Source organism: Raphanus sativus, chromosome 2 (assembly GCF_000801105.2).
Source record: "Raphanus sativus cultivar WK10039 chromosome 2, ASM80110v3, whole genome shotgun sequence".
NCBI lineage: Eukaryota > Viridiplantae > Streptophyta > Magnoliopsida > Brassicales > Brassicaceae > Raphanus > Raphanus sativus.
Window position 1 is genome coordinate 3826609 of NC_079512.1, and position 15360 is coordinate 3841968.

Consider the following 15360-nt stretch of genomic DNA (forward strand, 5'->3'; position numbering starts at 1 on the left):
TCCGCGCGGACGCATGTCAAACTCTCTAGTTTTACTAGTTGTTAAAAAAAAAAAAAATCAAACTCTCTAGTTTTCATCTCTCCTTTATTTATCCAATTTTTTATTTATGTCACTGGACATTATTCCTATGATTGTTGAAGAGTTTACTTTGGGCTGTTGTAGACGTACGACTTAGCAAAATAGACCAAGGAAACGAATGAAATGGAGCTGAGAGAAGCAAGTAGCCAATAGAAGTAATCAATATGTGCCTGGTTCAGGTTATTGTCGAACCAACTCACTTGACCTTGCTGACTCGTGGCTTTCTCAATGACTGATACCATGAAGCTACTCAAGTAGTTGCCTATGCCGATTACGCTAAGGTACATAGATAGTCCAAGCTTCTTAGCTCGACCGGGATTTGTCCGTAGAAGAACTCTTGTAAGCCAACCATAGTGAAGACGTCAGAGACCCCATAGAGAACGTACTGTGGAATAAGCCAGCAAACACTCATTGGAACCATGGCATTAGGGGAATCAACAAGCCCGTGATCTCGAGCGGTCTTGAGTCTTTTCATCTCGACCAAAGCAGCTATTACCATTGAAAGGATTGAGAGGAAAATGCCTGTGGTGATCCTTTGAAGTGTTGTGATTCCTGCTGGTTTATGAGTGATTGATCTTGCGATGGGACGAGTACACGGTCGTAGATTGGGATGAAAACAAGGATGGATAGGCTTATGAAGACTTGGAGTGTCGCTGCAGGGACTGAGAGTGTTGTGTAGAGAATCGACCTTGGCTCTCTTGTAATCAAAGATTCAAACACGGAAATATGTTTGCCGAGTTCTTCTCCAAACCGGAGACAAACTCAATATCACTATGAATCAAATAGGTTACAAGCTTCGCACTAGTTGCGTGTTCTATGAGAGATCTGTATTTGTTATGTCTTACAACCTAGAGTAGAGACCTCTTTATATACTAGAGTTGATCATGTTATTCCTTGTTGTATAAGGAATATCATGTTACAAATCGACCGAGAAATATATTCCTAATTGGACTTAGACTAATATCTTTATATCTTGTTACAGGTTCAAACCCGAAGCCCACGAGCAGGCCCAAGAGACACAAAGTCTTCACATTCTCCACCTTGGCTCTTGGGCTCTCTCGACTTCTCCGCTTCCCTATCTCTCTCTCTCTCTGCGAAATGAAACCAGAAGCTTCGACGAGCTCGCCGCATCGTCCTTTCCGAACACCGTATGTTCCTCGACGCCGTCTTCACCGGAGTTGCATGCTATCTCCGATCCGTGCTTCTCTCTTCCGCCTTGGTTGTATCCTCTCTCCCTCTTTGATTCCCTGTGACCAAGACAAGACCCCGACTTCACCGTCGCTTGTCTTCACCGGCGATTGCTTCCACCGCCATCACCATTGATATCTCAGGTCCCGTTTTGCTCCTCCTTGTCTTCTTCCTTAGACGTTTGAGCAAAGCTCTGACCTTTTGATTTCAAATTTTTTTTTCTTTTCAGCTTGTCTCTTGATGAATCCAGTAAGACGTTTTACTCCTCGTGATTTCCCGGTAGCAAACAAACCTTATTGCTCACCTCACGACACCTTTGAAGAACCAAACCAGATTAGTCAAATGGTCAAAAGGTATCTTCTTTTGCTTTGACTTTTCTTCTTCCTTTATACGTGTAATAAGCTCTCCTTGAAAACCTGTAATGAAAGATTCTTTTGCTAAATAATTAAACATTTGTCCTTGTTTAATGTTACAGCTTGCGTTGGCGTTGACGTCTCTTCACCATCGTCACTTCCGTATAGGTAGCCAAATAGAATTGTTTCTTTAATTCCTTCAAGAGCTTTAACCTTGTAAACTAATAGTCTTATGTTTACAGTTTTGTTGTAGCTGTTTCCTTTGCTGCAACCACACGCCTTTAGGTAGAACTTCTGATTTTATAATGATTTTCCCAGCTTCTGTTGAAGCTTCTTATCCTGCATAAAATATTCTTTGACTAGTATGAATAATTTTGCAGATTCTTTGCATAGACTACTCCTGTCTACAACCATCAAAGGTAATCTTCTGAACTCATCTTAAGCTTTGTAATTCCCTGTCGAACCATCAGTTTACTTTTCCTGAAACTGATACTTTCTTTTGTGGCCTTTCCGCGAGGTGAACAACTCGACAGCACTGTCACCTGCAGCCACACGAGACCTACTATGGCAGGACTTTAAGAAGCTCCAGACATGTCTCGAACTTCTTTCCAGGTACACACTTAGTTAGGAAATCCGCAGGATTGATAGATGTGTGAATCTTATGAACCGTAACGTCGCCAGCTTCAATTACGTCTCTGATGAAATGTAGTCTAGTGTCTATATGCTTAGTCCGTTCATGGAACCCTCCATTCTTAGCTAAGTGTATAGCACTCTGAGAATCTGAAAACACTCTCACATCATCTTGCTCAAATCCCAACTCCCCAACAAAACCCTTAAGCCATAATGCTTCTTTAAAAGCTTCGGCTAATGCCATATATTCCGATTCCGTCGTTGATAGTGCAACAATATGTTGGAGACCTGACCTCCAGCTTATTGTATTGCCTCCGACTTGAAACACATATCCGGTAACGGATCTTCTCCTGTCCAAATCAGTAGCATAGTCTGCATCACAGAATCCACGAATTTTGAAATCTTCTCCTTTAGTAAACAATAGGTTTGAATCTAGAGCTCCTTTAAGATATCTCATCACCCACTTAACAGCTTCCCAGTGTTGTCTTCCTGGTTTGCTCATATAACGGCTGATTAAACCCACTGCGAAACATAAGTCCGGTCTAGACCCCACCATTGCATACATTAAACTTCCAACCGCTGATGCATACGGTATCACGTTCATGAACCTTGCTTCCACGTCTTCTTCTTCTTGTGTCAAACTCTTTAGCTTAAATTGTGGTCCGATAGGAGTAACCACAGCTTTGCTCTCTGTCATATTAAACGTTTCCAGCACCTTCTGTAGATACTTTCCCTGTGATAGTTTTAGAGTTCCTTTCTCCCGATCTCTAATAATATCCATCCCAAGTATTCTCGACGCTGCTCCAAGGTCCTTCATCTCAAACTCTCTCTTCAAGCTGTCTTTGATTCTTTTAATCTCCTTAGAATCCTTAGACGCTATAAGCATGTCATCGACATAGATCAAGAGATAAACCATATGAGATAAGTCTGAACCTTTCATGTAGACACAAGGATCGTAGGCACTCCTGTAGTAACCCTGTCCCTTCATGAAACTGTCAAACCTCCTATTCCATTGTCTTGGTGACTGTTTTAATCCGTAAAGGGACTTTAACAGCAAACAAACTTGATCTTCCTTTCCCTCCTCAATGAAACCTTCTGGTTGTGCCATATAAATTTCCTCGTCCAATGTTCCGTATAGGAAAGCCGTTTTCACGTCTAGTTGCTCTAATTCCAGATCATGATTTGCAACAAGTGACAGCATGATTCTGATCGATACGTGCTTCACGACTGGTGCAAACACCTCTGTGTAATCGATCCCTTCAACTTGTGAAAACCCCTTAGCTACTAACCTAGCTTTGTATCTTGGCTTCTCTACTCCAGGAATGCCTTCTTTCAACTTGAAAACCCACTTGCTGCCAATAATCTTCTTTTTCTCTGGTTTTTCTACCAGTTTCCAAGTCTGATTTTTCTCCAACGAATCCATCTCTTCTTGCATTCCCTGGTTCCATAACTTCCAACTTTTACTTCTTTTTTCTTCTGAATATGACTTAGTCTCGTCCATATTCATCTCTTCTGCTGTAGCTAGAGCATAAGCCACGCAATCCGAATCATCAGACCTAGAAGGCTTCTTCACTTCTCTTCTGATTCTGTCTCTAGCAAGAATATAATTATCCAGATTTTCTTGTTCAGCTTCTACAGCTTCTTCTTCACTTTCCGAGCTTGAGGACTCAGTTCTCGAGTTTTCTGATGCGGGAGAAACTCCACCTTGAACTGTATCCTCTGTATATGCGTCAATAGCTGAGTTTGAAGGTCCTTGAACCAACACCAGACTGAACGTCACCGTCTTCGTTTTCTTTTTCTTTTTCTTCTCGTTGGTTTCTTCGACGTCTTTAAACATCTCTTCTTCGTTGAAGATCACGTTTCTGCTCACCATACATCTTAATTCTTTTGGTAACCAGACTCGATAGCCCTTCGTCCCTGTTGGATAACCCACGAAAACTCCTTTCATTGCTCTAGGACTGGTTTTGGCTTGAGTAACGTGAACATAAGCCGTGCACCCGAACCTCCTTAGGTGATTTAAATCTGTTTTAGTTCCAGACCATACCTCCTCTGGTAACTTGAAGTTAATAGCCGTTCCTGGAGATCGGTTGATTAAGTAGACAGCCGTGGAAGCCGCTTCTGCCCAGAACTTCTCCTCTAAGCCTGCCTCTGTCAACATACACCTAACCTTCTCCATAATCGTACGGTTCATGCGTTCTGATACTCCGTTTTGTTGCGGAGTATAGATGCATGTTCTGTGTCTTTTAATCCATGCCTCCTTACACAATGTATCCATCTGTGTATTGCAGAATTCCAAACCGTTATCCGTCCTAAGACACTTCACTTTCTTCCCTGTCTCAGTCTCCATGCTAGTCTTCCACTCTTTAAAATTCTGAAACACTTCATCCTTTGAACTTAGGAAATAGATCCAGACTTTCCTAGAAAAATCGTCGATGAATGTAACAAAATAGTAGCAACCTCCGAGACTCTCAACCACAGATGGTGAACCCCACAAATCTGAGTGGATGTATTCTAGAACTTCTTTTGACGTATGCTTTCCTTTTGGAAAACTCAATTTGTGTGATTTTCCCAAAACGCAGTTCTCGCAAAACTCCAACGTCTTCACATCGTTCCCGTTTAGATGTCCCTCTTTTACTAGAATATTCATGCCCTTTAGACTCATATGACCAAGCCTAGAGTGCCACCTTTTAGTCATGTCGATATCAGGCCTTGCGACTGCAGCTTCACCATTCAATATTGTGCCTTGCAAGTAGTACAAGCCATCACAATATTTTCCAGAAATTACCTTCTGCTCCCCTTTGTAGAACTGCACCATGAAGTTTTTTCCTTCGTACCTGCATCCCATCTTCTCCAATAAGCCGTAGGAAATTAGGTTTCTGCCCATTGTTGGCATGTAACGAACATCAGTGAGAATCACGCTTGATCCATCATCATTCATGATCCTGATCTTTCCTATCCCTTTGATCTCACTAATGGTGTTGTTTCCCATCAAAACCTTCCCTCCTTCTATCTCTTCAAGATCAAATAAGACATCTTTATTAGGAGTGATATGAAACGTGCAGCCAGAATCAAGTACCCACTCGTCCTTAGTAGCTTGCTGGCTAGCCACTAATACCAACGGTTGCTCCTTAGCTATGTTTACCGAGTTTGATGAGCTCTGGTTCTTCCTCTCTGGACACTGTTTTTTAAAATGTCCCTCCTTCCCGCACGTCCAACATTCTTTAGAGAATTTGGGTCTAGACTGTGATCTGTTCTTGCTCTTTGATCTAGCTCTCCAAGTCTTGTTGCTCTTCTTGTCACCCCTTCCTCTATCGTTTCCAACGAACAGCCCTTCCGAGTTACTTTTAGACTTGTTAAGAAGTCTCTTCTCCCTTAATTCTACTTCTTTAGAATAAGCAGAACTTGTAACATCACGGACCGTTAAGGTCTCTTTTCCGCTGCCGTATTTTAAAGCATCAACGAGAGATTCATATTGCTTTGGTAGACTGGTTAAGATCTGTATTGCTTGATCTTCTTCACTGATTTTAATATCCAGACTTGCTAGACCAGCCACAAGTTTCAGAAACACATCCAGATTTTCCTCAATGGACTTGTGTTCTTCCATTCTGAAACCTGCATATCTCTGCTTCATGTAGATTCGATTTGGTAACGTCTTGGTCTGATACTCCGCTTCTAGAGCCTTCCACATATCCAGTGCTGTAGGCTCATTCATAACCTTCCGTAGAATAAGATCAGATAGGCACATACTGATCAGATTCTTGGTACGCAGCTCCTTGTCTTGCTCCTTAGGATCAGGTTTAACATCCTTCTGTTCTTCATCACCTTCACCATCCGTAGAAGGAGTTTTCTCCTTAAGAACAGACCCCAAACCAAAAATCTCTAGCTGACATAGCATCTTGTATTTCCATAGACCAAAGTCACCCTTCCCATCGAATTTCTCCACTTCAAATTTCTTTAAAGTTGCTTCCATCTCTCTAGTAACCCGTAAACTGTTGTTTCTTTGTTTGCAGGTTGTCGCAACACGTCGCTCCGTCAAGCTTTAATCACCAACGAGCCGAGTATTCTTCACCACACCAGATAAGAATTCTCCTTGCTTGTTTATTGAATCTTGACCTCGAATCTCTGTACTTGGATCTAGTTTAGCCTAAGCTCTGATACCACTTGTAGAGAATCGACCTTGGCTCTCTTGTAATCAAAGATTCAAACACGGAAATATGTTTGCCGAGTTCTTCTCCAAACCGGAGACAAACTCAATATCACTATGAATCAAATAGGTTACAAGCTTCGCACTAGTTGCGTGTTCTATGAGAGATCTGTATTTGTTATGTCTTACAACCTAGAGTAGAGACCTCTTTATATACTAGAGTTGATCATGTTATTCCTTGTTGTATAAGGAATATCATGTTACAAATCGACCGAGAAATATATTCCTAATTGGACTTAGACTAATATCTTTATATCTTGTTACAGGTTCAAACCCGAAGCCCACGAGCAGGCCCAAGAGACACAAAGTCTTCACATGTTGGTGAGATTGATCTGTCCATTGTGTCTCCCTGCTTTGTGAAGAAAGTAGGGGATTGCGCATAAACAATGCCAAATACTAAACAACACATCCAAACTGGAACGAGACTTAGCACAGATTTTGCTTCTTCAACTTCAGCCGAATCACATGAAACCGCCGCCCTGTCTAGGAATCTGCAGTTGGCAAAAGTTCTGTGTGTTTAAGGTCGTTTTTCCTCCTTACTTGTATAAAGCAAGTAAAAAGAAATTGAACTCTTTATCTAAAAAAATTTAAATATAATCACTAAACGCTAAAAAATGGTTCTCTCTTTTTTTTTTAAACATTTTTACCAAAACATTTTTTTGTTCTTTAGGGTTATAGATTTACAATTTACAAAATATTGAAATAATTTAAATCGTTATTTCATTTTGGAAATAAAAAGAAACCACAGTATAAACGTAAAGACTAACAAACCAAACATGTAAATAAAATATTACCTGAATTGCTTCGAAATTTCGTGAGGAAGGAGAGTTTCTGAAGAGGTTTCTCGCCGATTTTTCACAGCAGCAACAAAAACACGTCCAATTCTTACAAAAGGGTTATTATGCTTTCGTCCTTCTCTTACTTCTCCTCCAGTGCTGAAGCGATAAGTGTTGGTTCCAAGCAAAAACAAGAAGAGAGAGAGCATCATGGAAACGCATGGAATCCCAAACCCTAAAGCCCAGCTCAGATTCTCTTGGACATAATTAGAGATCAACCTAGTGGCCAATATGCCAAAAGATATCGCAAAATACAACCAGTTAAAGAATGAGCTCTTCGCTTTGGACTCTTCAGGGTCTTGTTCATCAAACTGATCTGCGCCGAAAGCTCTAAGACATGCCTTGAAACCTCCTTCGCCTAGTGCTATTAGATAGAGAGCACAAAAGAAGACTGTCACTTTGAACTGAGAAACGCACGAGACAAGTGTTTCTTGATCTTTGCATGTAGAAGGAATCGTTGCTGAAAACGTAAGCAGCCCAAGCCCCTAAATTCAAGATTATACAAAAATATAGTGTTAGAAATAGTACAAACGTTAATTAAAAACCAATTGATGAATTTACTATTCGTCTCTAGTTCCAGCTTGTGATCCTAGATTTGAGGCACTATTAAGGTAACAATATAAGAAATTTTTTAGTAATGTACCAAGATATAGAGCGAGGACGTGAAAAGGATTGTACGGAAACGACCAAGAAATGAGTCGGCGATAGAACCCCATATCAGCGGCAAAAAGGCTGCCGTCCCAAGCCAGAGGTTGACGTTAGAGGCTGCAGTCGCCGTTGACTCCCCTAACTGCGCCGTGAAGTAGGTTATCAGATTCGTGGCTACCCCAAAGTAGGCGAACTTCTCCGACACGTCCGCTCCTGTCGGAATATTCTCTTCTCTATTTTAGAATTTGGCGGGAACACTGAGGACGGTTTTTTTTTTTTTTTTTTGCTAAAATTTGGTGCAACATTGAGGACGTTCGAAGAAAAAAAGGTAAGTACTTACCGATGATGAAGCCAGAGGATCTCCAGCCACCGGAAGAGGATCTGACGGATGGCTTGCCTCGGAAGTCAACGGAGCCCTCTACAACACCATATGAAAGTGTAGTCCCGGTCTCACTATCGGCCTTAGAGATCGACATTGTCTCTTCTAGTATTGTTATAGAGTCATCTGAAAAGTTGGAATATTTATAGTTGGTGTACACCGTCGCAGTGACCTAAATCTTGTATTAGACGGCGTGTACACCTCTTCGCTTACACGTGATTCACGGCAAGAACGCCTTGTGAAGAGATCACATTCACATGTTACAATATATTATTGTGGTCTCCTTACACGCCGTTGGTCCATTGACAGTCACTACATCAAATTAATGTTACAAGAATGAGAGAGAAAGTCAATTATCGATTACAAGTGTTGAACAAGAAAGTTTGATACGGTATGAAGTGGTTGGAGCGAATGGGAATAGTCAATATCGGGTGGTTAGAAATTGAAAAATTTATTATATGATAAATGGAAGATTAGGTTAGATTTCAATTGAAATGATCATTCTGGACGATCTTAATACTAGAACGATGCATGTCAGCTCCCTAGGTCTACCTAGATGTCAATTAATTGCAGACGTACTAGGTGTTTTCCTGCACCATGTGGAATAAAAGAAATTAAAATATTTTTAATAGATAAATATAAATTATATTTAACTTTTATTAATATTATAAATTTTCTTTTCTTATCCATATTTTAATATAAATTTGATTTAACTGAACATTAAAATTAAGATAAAAATAATTTTGTTTATTTTGAATTATATTTAAGAATGTGCATGTATATATTTTAAATTATAATATGAGGTAGATTTTTCTATCTATTTATTTTAATTAAATATATTAAATAAATATGTAAAATTGCATAATTGTCAAAAATTAAAATTAAACAATATTTATAAAATATGTAGATATATATAAGAAACTAATAATTTTACGATTTAATTTGATTTTATGATTTAATTTTTATAATTTTCTAAAAATATGTATATATTTTTGAAATATGTTTAATTTAAATGATATTTCGAAATTTGAAATGCCATAATTGAATATAATCGAAATTCGAAAGTTTACCAAAAATATAGATTAACATTAAATATAATTGTCCATGTCATATTAATCTATAAGACATGTCATCAATTTTAGTAGTCATGTCACAATTATTAATCTAGGTGTTTTCCTGCACCATGTGTAATGATGATTTTTTTAAAAGTTAAATTTTATATTTTAAAATGTAATTTATTAATATTATATATTTTTATTTTGACCAATAATTAATATAAATATCATTAGTTAAGCATAAAATTAAGAGAAAATATTTTTTTTTTTAATTTTAAATTATATTTAAGAATGATATATATAAAGTTAAAATCGTAGATTAAAAAATATTTATTTCATTTGGTTAAATGTATTAAATCAACTTGTACAAAATTACTAAAAATCATATAAAATTGTATAGTTATCAAAAATTAAAACTAAATAATATTTACATAATTTGTAGATATCTAAAAGAAACTAATGATATTACTATTTTTTTTTTAAATTCATTTTAGATAATAAAATTTTATAATTATAAAAATAAATTATATAATATTTCGAAATTTCAAAATGTCATATTTGAATATATTTATTTTAGTGATGATTTATGACTTATTACCATATTCCACAAAGTTTACCAAAAATATAAATCAATATTAAATATAATATATGAGTTATTGCCATATTCTAAAAATATTTTCAAAAAAATATATCAGCATTAAATGTAATTTTCCATGTCATATTTAACTATATGACATGTCATCAATCTTAGTAGCCACGTCATATTATTTTTGTGAAAATGATTGTAGAGAAGACATGTGACAAAATGACTTCTCAAATATAGTCTAGGGGATTAATTACACCTCTTTTTTTTTTGATAACCGGCAAATAAAATAGTCTTGTTTGTTTATAGTGGTTTGACTTCTTTGGATTTCTTTACAAAAACAAAATACTTTGGACTAAATCATTTTTCAATTTCTTGTCCTTAGCCTGAGGAACATATATATAACGTTTATCGTACATAATATATTTCAAATTGTGAGAGAATTAAGGATCAAGCTACATCACTTGCATTGTTTTTGCTACATATTAATTGTATGATACCTGATGTAATTAAGATAAAGTTTTGATGTAATTATCAATTTTCTGAAAAACGTGAAAAGCATGATTCTAAAGTTGCGGATCCGATCTGGACACTCCTAATTTTCTTATATTTAATAGTGTAGTTAGTACGCAAATGTCGAGTTGGTCATCAAGCGGATATAAAAATGCAAAAAGAGAAAAAAATATACAGGTAAGAAGACTAACCACACAGTGTTTTTAGAATGTGTTTGGTCTATTGTACACATACGACTTGGCGAACCACAAGTAGGAGGCTAAACCAATGGAACTAACACAAGCAAGTAGCCAGTAGAAGTAATCTAAATGAGCCTTGTTCAGGTCGTTATCGAACCAGCTCGTTTGACAAAACTGGCTTGTGACTTTGTCGATGACTGCTATCACGAAGCTGCTTAGAAAGCTGCCGACCCCAAATATGCTTAGATTCAGAGCCATACCAACGCTTCTAAGCTCACAAGGGACTTGGTCGTAGAAGAACTCCTGCAAACCAATCATCACGAACGAGTACGAGACACCGTAGATAGCATACTGTGGAACCAACCACCACACACTCATTATTACCGTGACATCTTCTTGAGAGGTTTGGAGCCTTTTGGTCTCGACCAAAGCCGCTACCACCATGGCAATATTGGAGAGAAACATGCCTGTGCCAATCCTCTGAAGCGTTGTGATTCCTAAAGGGTTTTGAGTAAAAGATCTTGTCATTGGGACGAGTAGACGGTCATAGATTGGGATGAAAACGACCATTGCTAAGCTTAAGACGCTTTGGAGCGTAGCTGCAGGGACTACGAGTCCTGGTGAGATTGATCTGTTCATTGTGGATCCTTGTTTTGTGAAGAACGTAGGGATTTGTGAACATACAGTGGAGTAAACCAAGCAATTTATCCATATGGGAACAAGCTTAAGCACTGCTTTTGCTTCTTCAATTTCAGACAAATCACATGAAGTCGCTGCTCTGTCAAGGGATCTGCCATAACACCAAAATGAAAAAAAAACAAATTGGTATATTTATCCCTAACAAGAACCAAAATTGTATTTTACCAAAAAAAAGAACCAAAAATAGTATAAAACTTAACTTGACCTCCAAGATTCTAAAGGAAAGAAAAAACAGAAATTATGTACCTGAGTTTTTTTTATTTTATGTACCTGGGTTGCTTGGAACTCTGTTGAGCAAGGAGAGGTAGGGTCTCGTTCGAGTTAGCTATATCAAAATCTTGTTGTCTTGTGTTCTTTACTGCCTCCACAAACACACGTATGATTCTAGCAAAAGGGTTTTTGTTTCCTCGTCGTTATGTAGTGAAGCGGTAAGTCTTGGTTCCAAGGAGGAAGAGAATCAAAGCTAGTAGCATGGAAGCACCCGGAAGACGAAATCCTAAGGACCAGCTTAGATTCTCTTGGATGTAGCAAGATATCAAACGAGTTGTCAATATGCTAAAACAGCTTCCAAACATTAACCAGTTGAAAAAAGAACTCTTTGCTTTCAATTCTTTTAGGTCATTTCCATCAAATTGATCAGCTCCAAATACCTTAAGACAAGGGCTGTAACCTCCTTGTCCAAAGGCTATAAGATAAAGAGAGATGAAGAACAGAGTTACTTGGAGTTGATTCGAATCTTTGGAGTGAGAAGGAATCATGGCTGAAAAAGACAGCAACCCAAGTCCCTGTTTGTTTTATTTTCATCAAAAATCTTCTGTTAATGAATGAATAAATCACACATAGGTAATTGTAAAATTAATTAACTAATATATAAATGGTAAGAATCAATCTACGCCATCAGTTTAAGTTGGAAATCATGATAAACTTGATTGTAACATCTTCTTGTAAGAAACAATAGTAAACAAGATTATAGTAGAAGAGATAGGTTGAGAAGATATTGTATACATACCAAGATGTATAGAGAAGATGAGATTATTATGGTACGGAAACGGCCAAGAAACGAGTCAGCAACAAAGCCCCAGAGAAGTGGCAGAAACGACACCGTTCCACTCCATGCGTTTATATTTGCTGCAGCTGCGGCCGTTGACTCTCCCAGTGGTCCTGTTAGGTACGTTATGAGGTTCGACGATATCCCATAAAAGGAGAACTGCTCGGCCATTTCTACAACTACAACACACACAAAGAAACCTCTGATGAGAAATTGGTGAGAGTGAGGGACTCGATGAGCTTAGTTTACTTACAGATTAAGAGCCTCGCTGATTTCCATCCTCCGGAGGAGAGTCTGACGGCTGGATTTGACGGAAGAAGAGTATTTTCGAGCTCATCTCCGGCGATCAACATTGGCTTTTAGTTTAGAGGTTCTGTGTTAAAAGAATAGTTTTTGCTTTGTGCAACTGTTGTTTTGTATATAGCAAGTTGATAAAACTTTGTACTACTGCTGCATATGCGCTTTGTTTTGTTGATTTTAAAAACTACAAGGCTGCTTTGTTTTTTTCTATTTAAATTAATATAAGTCATCCAAAAATGAGATGTGAAATGATTTTAAAAAGACTAGTGATCCAAAGTATCTTTCAAATGATGTAACACAAGAATATATATTAAGTAAGAGTTGGTTCAAGATAATTTAATGATATGTTAGTAATTGAACGTTAAAATTATATGGTTCCAATATATAAAAATGTGTATATTGAGCATGTCTACAATCAGCATTATGGATTAGGTACAAATGCAACTCATAATACTACATGTATCTTCGAACACAGTTCTGATCCAAATGTTCTGGTATTTGTATCCCATCCAAATTATCAGTTATGTATTCATAAGAAATCATCAGATCGATTTTCAAATTTTCCAAAATGTCATCTCATGTATAATATTGTTCTAAATAAGAAGGTAAAAAAATACATCTTTTGAGCTGTGCTTAATATTATTATTAACTTGATTATAAAGTGACTTTAGAGAGCATTATCATTAAATAATGATATTTCACATGACTTTAGAGAGCATTATCATTAGACCTTGAATTTTTGTGGGTTTTGGAAAAGTTTTCCTATAAACCATTTTATTTATCAATTATTTTTTGGAAAAATGGATTTCCCAAAACGTAGGAAAACTAGCTTTTTGAAAAAAAACTAACCCGTTTCTGAAAATTTTTATATTTTATACATCAAAAAATAATTGAAAAAAAATCAAACTCATAAAATAACAAATACTCCTAATCATTAAGGTTTGATCAAAATAATTCATTTACCATCTAAAATCTAATATGAAAATAATTCATACTAAAAAAAATATTTTTTAGTTTATCAACAAAATTAACTTAATTATTTAAAAGCCAACTATTTTAGATAACATAGTTAAATAAACATTTTCATATTTTATTGATACTTTTGGCATTATTATAAATTTTTATGAGGTGTCGTTTTAGTAATCTTAAAAAAAACTAAATAAAAACTAAAAAAGAAAAAACTAAAAAATCACCAATCAAACTTTAAGAAAAACAAAAACAAATATATACACTAAAAATAAAACCAAAATTATAAATACCAAAACCAACTCTAACAATCAAGGCTATCTATCTTATTAAAACTCAAGTACAAAATCGGAGTGTTTGGAGACTTGAATAGAAAGATTAGAAAAATTTGGAATGTTTGGAAACTTGAATAGTAATCTTAATGAAATTTGTTTGGATACATAGTAGTATCTATTAATTGTGTTTCCATATTTCATTTAGTTTAACAGTTTAATTAATTATACTATCTTAATAATAATTTACATCATTAATTATATTACCATAATAATAAAGCATATTTTTATTTATTAGTTAATCAAAAATGTAAGTAATTAGGTTTTACATATGACTAAACGTTTGGTTTAGTTTATTTTACTAAAATATTTTTATTTTACTTTCAATCGGTGGAAAATTACGTACCCAAAAATAGTTCAAATATATGTTTTTGTGAATAAAATAAGAGAAATTGCCAAAAATACCACTTTCATGATCCCGCTTTTCAATTATACACTAACCAACTATACCACCAGATTTTTTATGATCAAAATACCATTATACCCTTAAATAACTAAACCTAACAAAATTTGACGAAGACTACGACTTCATCTTCTTCCTTGCAAACTCCTCCATTGATGCAATCACCGAGCTTCATCTGCGACCATGGCCGTTATACATATCTGAGCTCGGGTCGTGTCCTCCGTTCATCCGCCGTAACCACCGCGCCATCTCCTCAGTCCAAGCCGCGTCGTCGTTCCGAGAACTCACATCGAGCAGTACAGATTCGTCAAGTGAACGGTTCAGAAGGCTCGGGTTGAAAGGTTGATGATTGGTGGCCGAGAGCATCAGATTGAGAGGTTCAGGCTTTGTTTCTCGATCGATCTGAGCTCGTCGGGTCGTGAACTGGAGGGCCGGTGTCGTGGGCAACGGATCGAGCAGTTTGCATTCTCCAAGTGGTCACTTTGCTCAGTTCAGTCTAGAACAGAAGGCTATGACATCGAGGTGAATGGATCGAGAAGTCTTTAATTTTAACTTGATTTCTCATAATCAATTTGATTCTGGAAAGGGAGATGAAGTTTTTTGATGAAATTTTGCATTCTCAAATTTATAAGATCTTATAAATATTTATCCATGAAGAATGTTGTGTTTATGCTTAACGTTTTAATTTTTTTTTACCCAACATGTGTGATTGTTTTAGTCTTATTGGAATGTTCAAAGATGATCTAAGAGTTTCTGACTAAGAAGTGAGGAATAGATTGAATATCGAAGAGAGCTCATATATTGTGTTTCTGGTGGTGACAAAGAAACACCATATATTCTTATAAAAAATTTATAGACCATTATAAAAAGTTTCTATATATTCATAAACACCAACATTTTGATACACAATACTGAAATCATAAAACTAAAGAACACGTACAGGCTTTGTAAAGAGATGATGATACG

General features: G+C 36.5%; 2 protein-coding genes and 1 pseudogene across 2 annotated transcripts; all 3 read right to left on the minus strand.

Annotated features, from left to right (window-relative positions):
- Window positions 1–349: 349 nt before the first annotated feature.
- LOC130508468 (uncharacterized) lies at window positions 350–1719 on the minus strand. The gene is made up of 3 exons (XM_057003994.1): window positions 1571–1719; window positions 1184–1325; window positions 350–775 (listed from the first exon to the last, which is right to left on the minus strand). The coding sequence occupies exons 1-3, from the start codon at window positions 1717–1719 to the stop codon at window positions 350–352; spliced, it is 717 nt and encodes a 238-aa protein (XP_056859974.1).
- Window positions 1720–6721: 5002 nt separating this feature from the next.
- Window positions 6722–8005, minus strand: LOC130508469 (protein NRT1/ PTR FAMILY 5.12-like). Its single transcript, XM_057003995.1, has 3 exons — window positions 7933–8005; window positions 7248–7749; window positions 6722–6944 (listed from the first exon to the last, which is right to left on the minus strand). The coding sequence occupies exons 1-3, from the start codon at window positions 8003–8005 to the stop codon at window positions 6722–6724; spliced, it is 798 nt and encodes a 265-aa protein (XP_056859975.1).
- A 2590-nt stretch (window positions 8006–10595) lies between these two features.
- Window positions 10596–12852, minus strand: LOC108831940 (protein NRT1/ PTR FAMILY 5.11-like; annotated as a pseudogene).
- Window positions 12853–15360: the final 2508 nt, after the last annotated feature.

Bases quoted from the DNA above. Each gene is read 5' to 3' on its own strand.
- LOC130508469 (XM_057003995.1), bottom strand. From the start codon at position 8,005: ATGGGGTTCTATCGCCGACTCATTTCTTGGTCGTTTCCGTACAATCCT. The intron at 7,750-7,932 runs GTACATTACTAA...TTACGTTTTCAG, and splicing joins CGTCCTCGCTCTATATCTTG to CAACGATTCCTTCTACATGC. The intron at 6,945-7,247 runs GTAATATTTTAT...TGCCAACTGCAG, and splicing joins GAAATTTCGAAGCAATTCAG to ATTCCTAGACAGGGCGGCGG.
- LOC130508468 (XM_057003994.1), bottom strand. From the start codon at position 1,719: ATGTTTAATTATTTAGCAAAAGAATCTTTCATTACAGGTTTTCAAGGA. The intron at 1,326-1,570 runs GTGAGCAATAAG...TCTTGGTCACAG, and splicing joins TTCTTCAAAGGTGTCGTGAG to GGAATCAAAGAGGGAGAGAG. The intron at 776-1,183 runs GTTTCATTTCGC...TTTGATTACAAG, and splicing joins CGAGCTCGTCGAAGCTTCTG to AGAGCCAAGGTCGATTCTCT.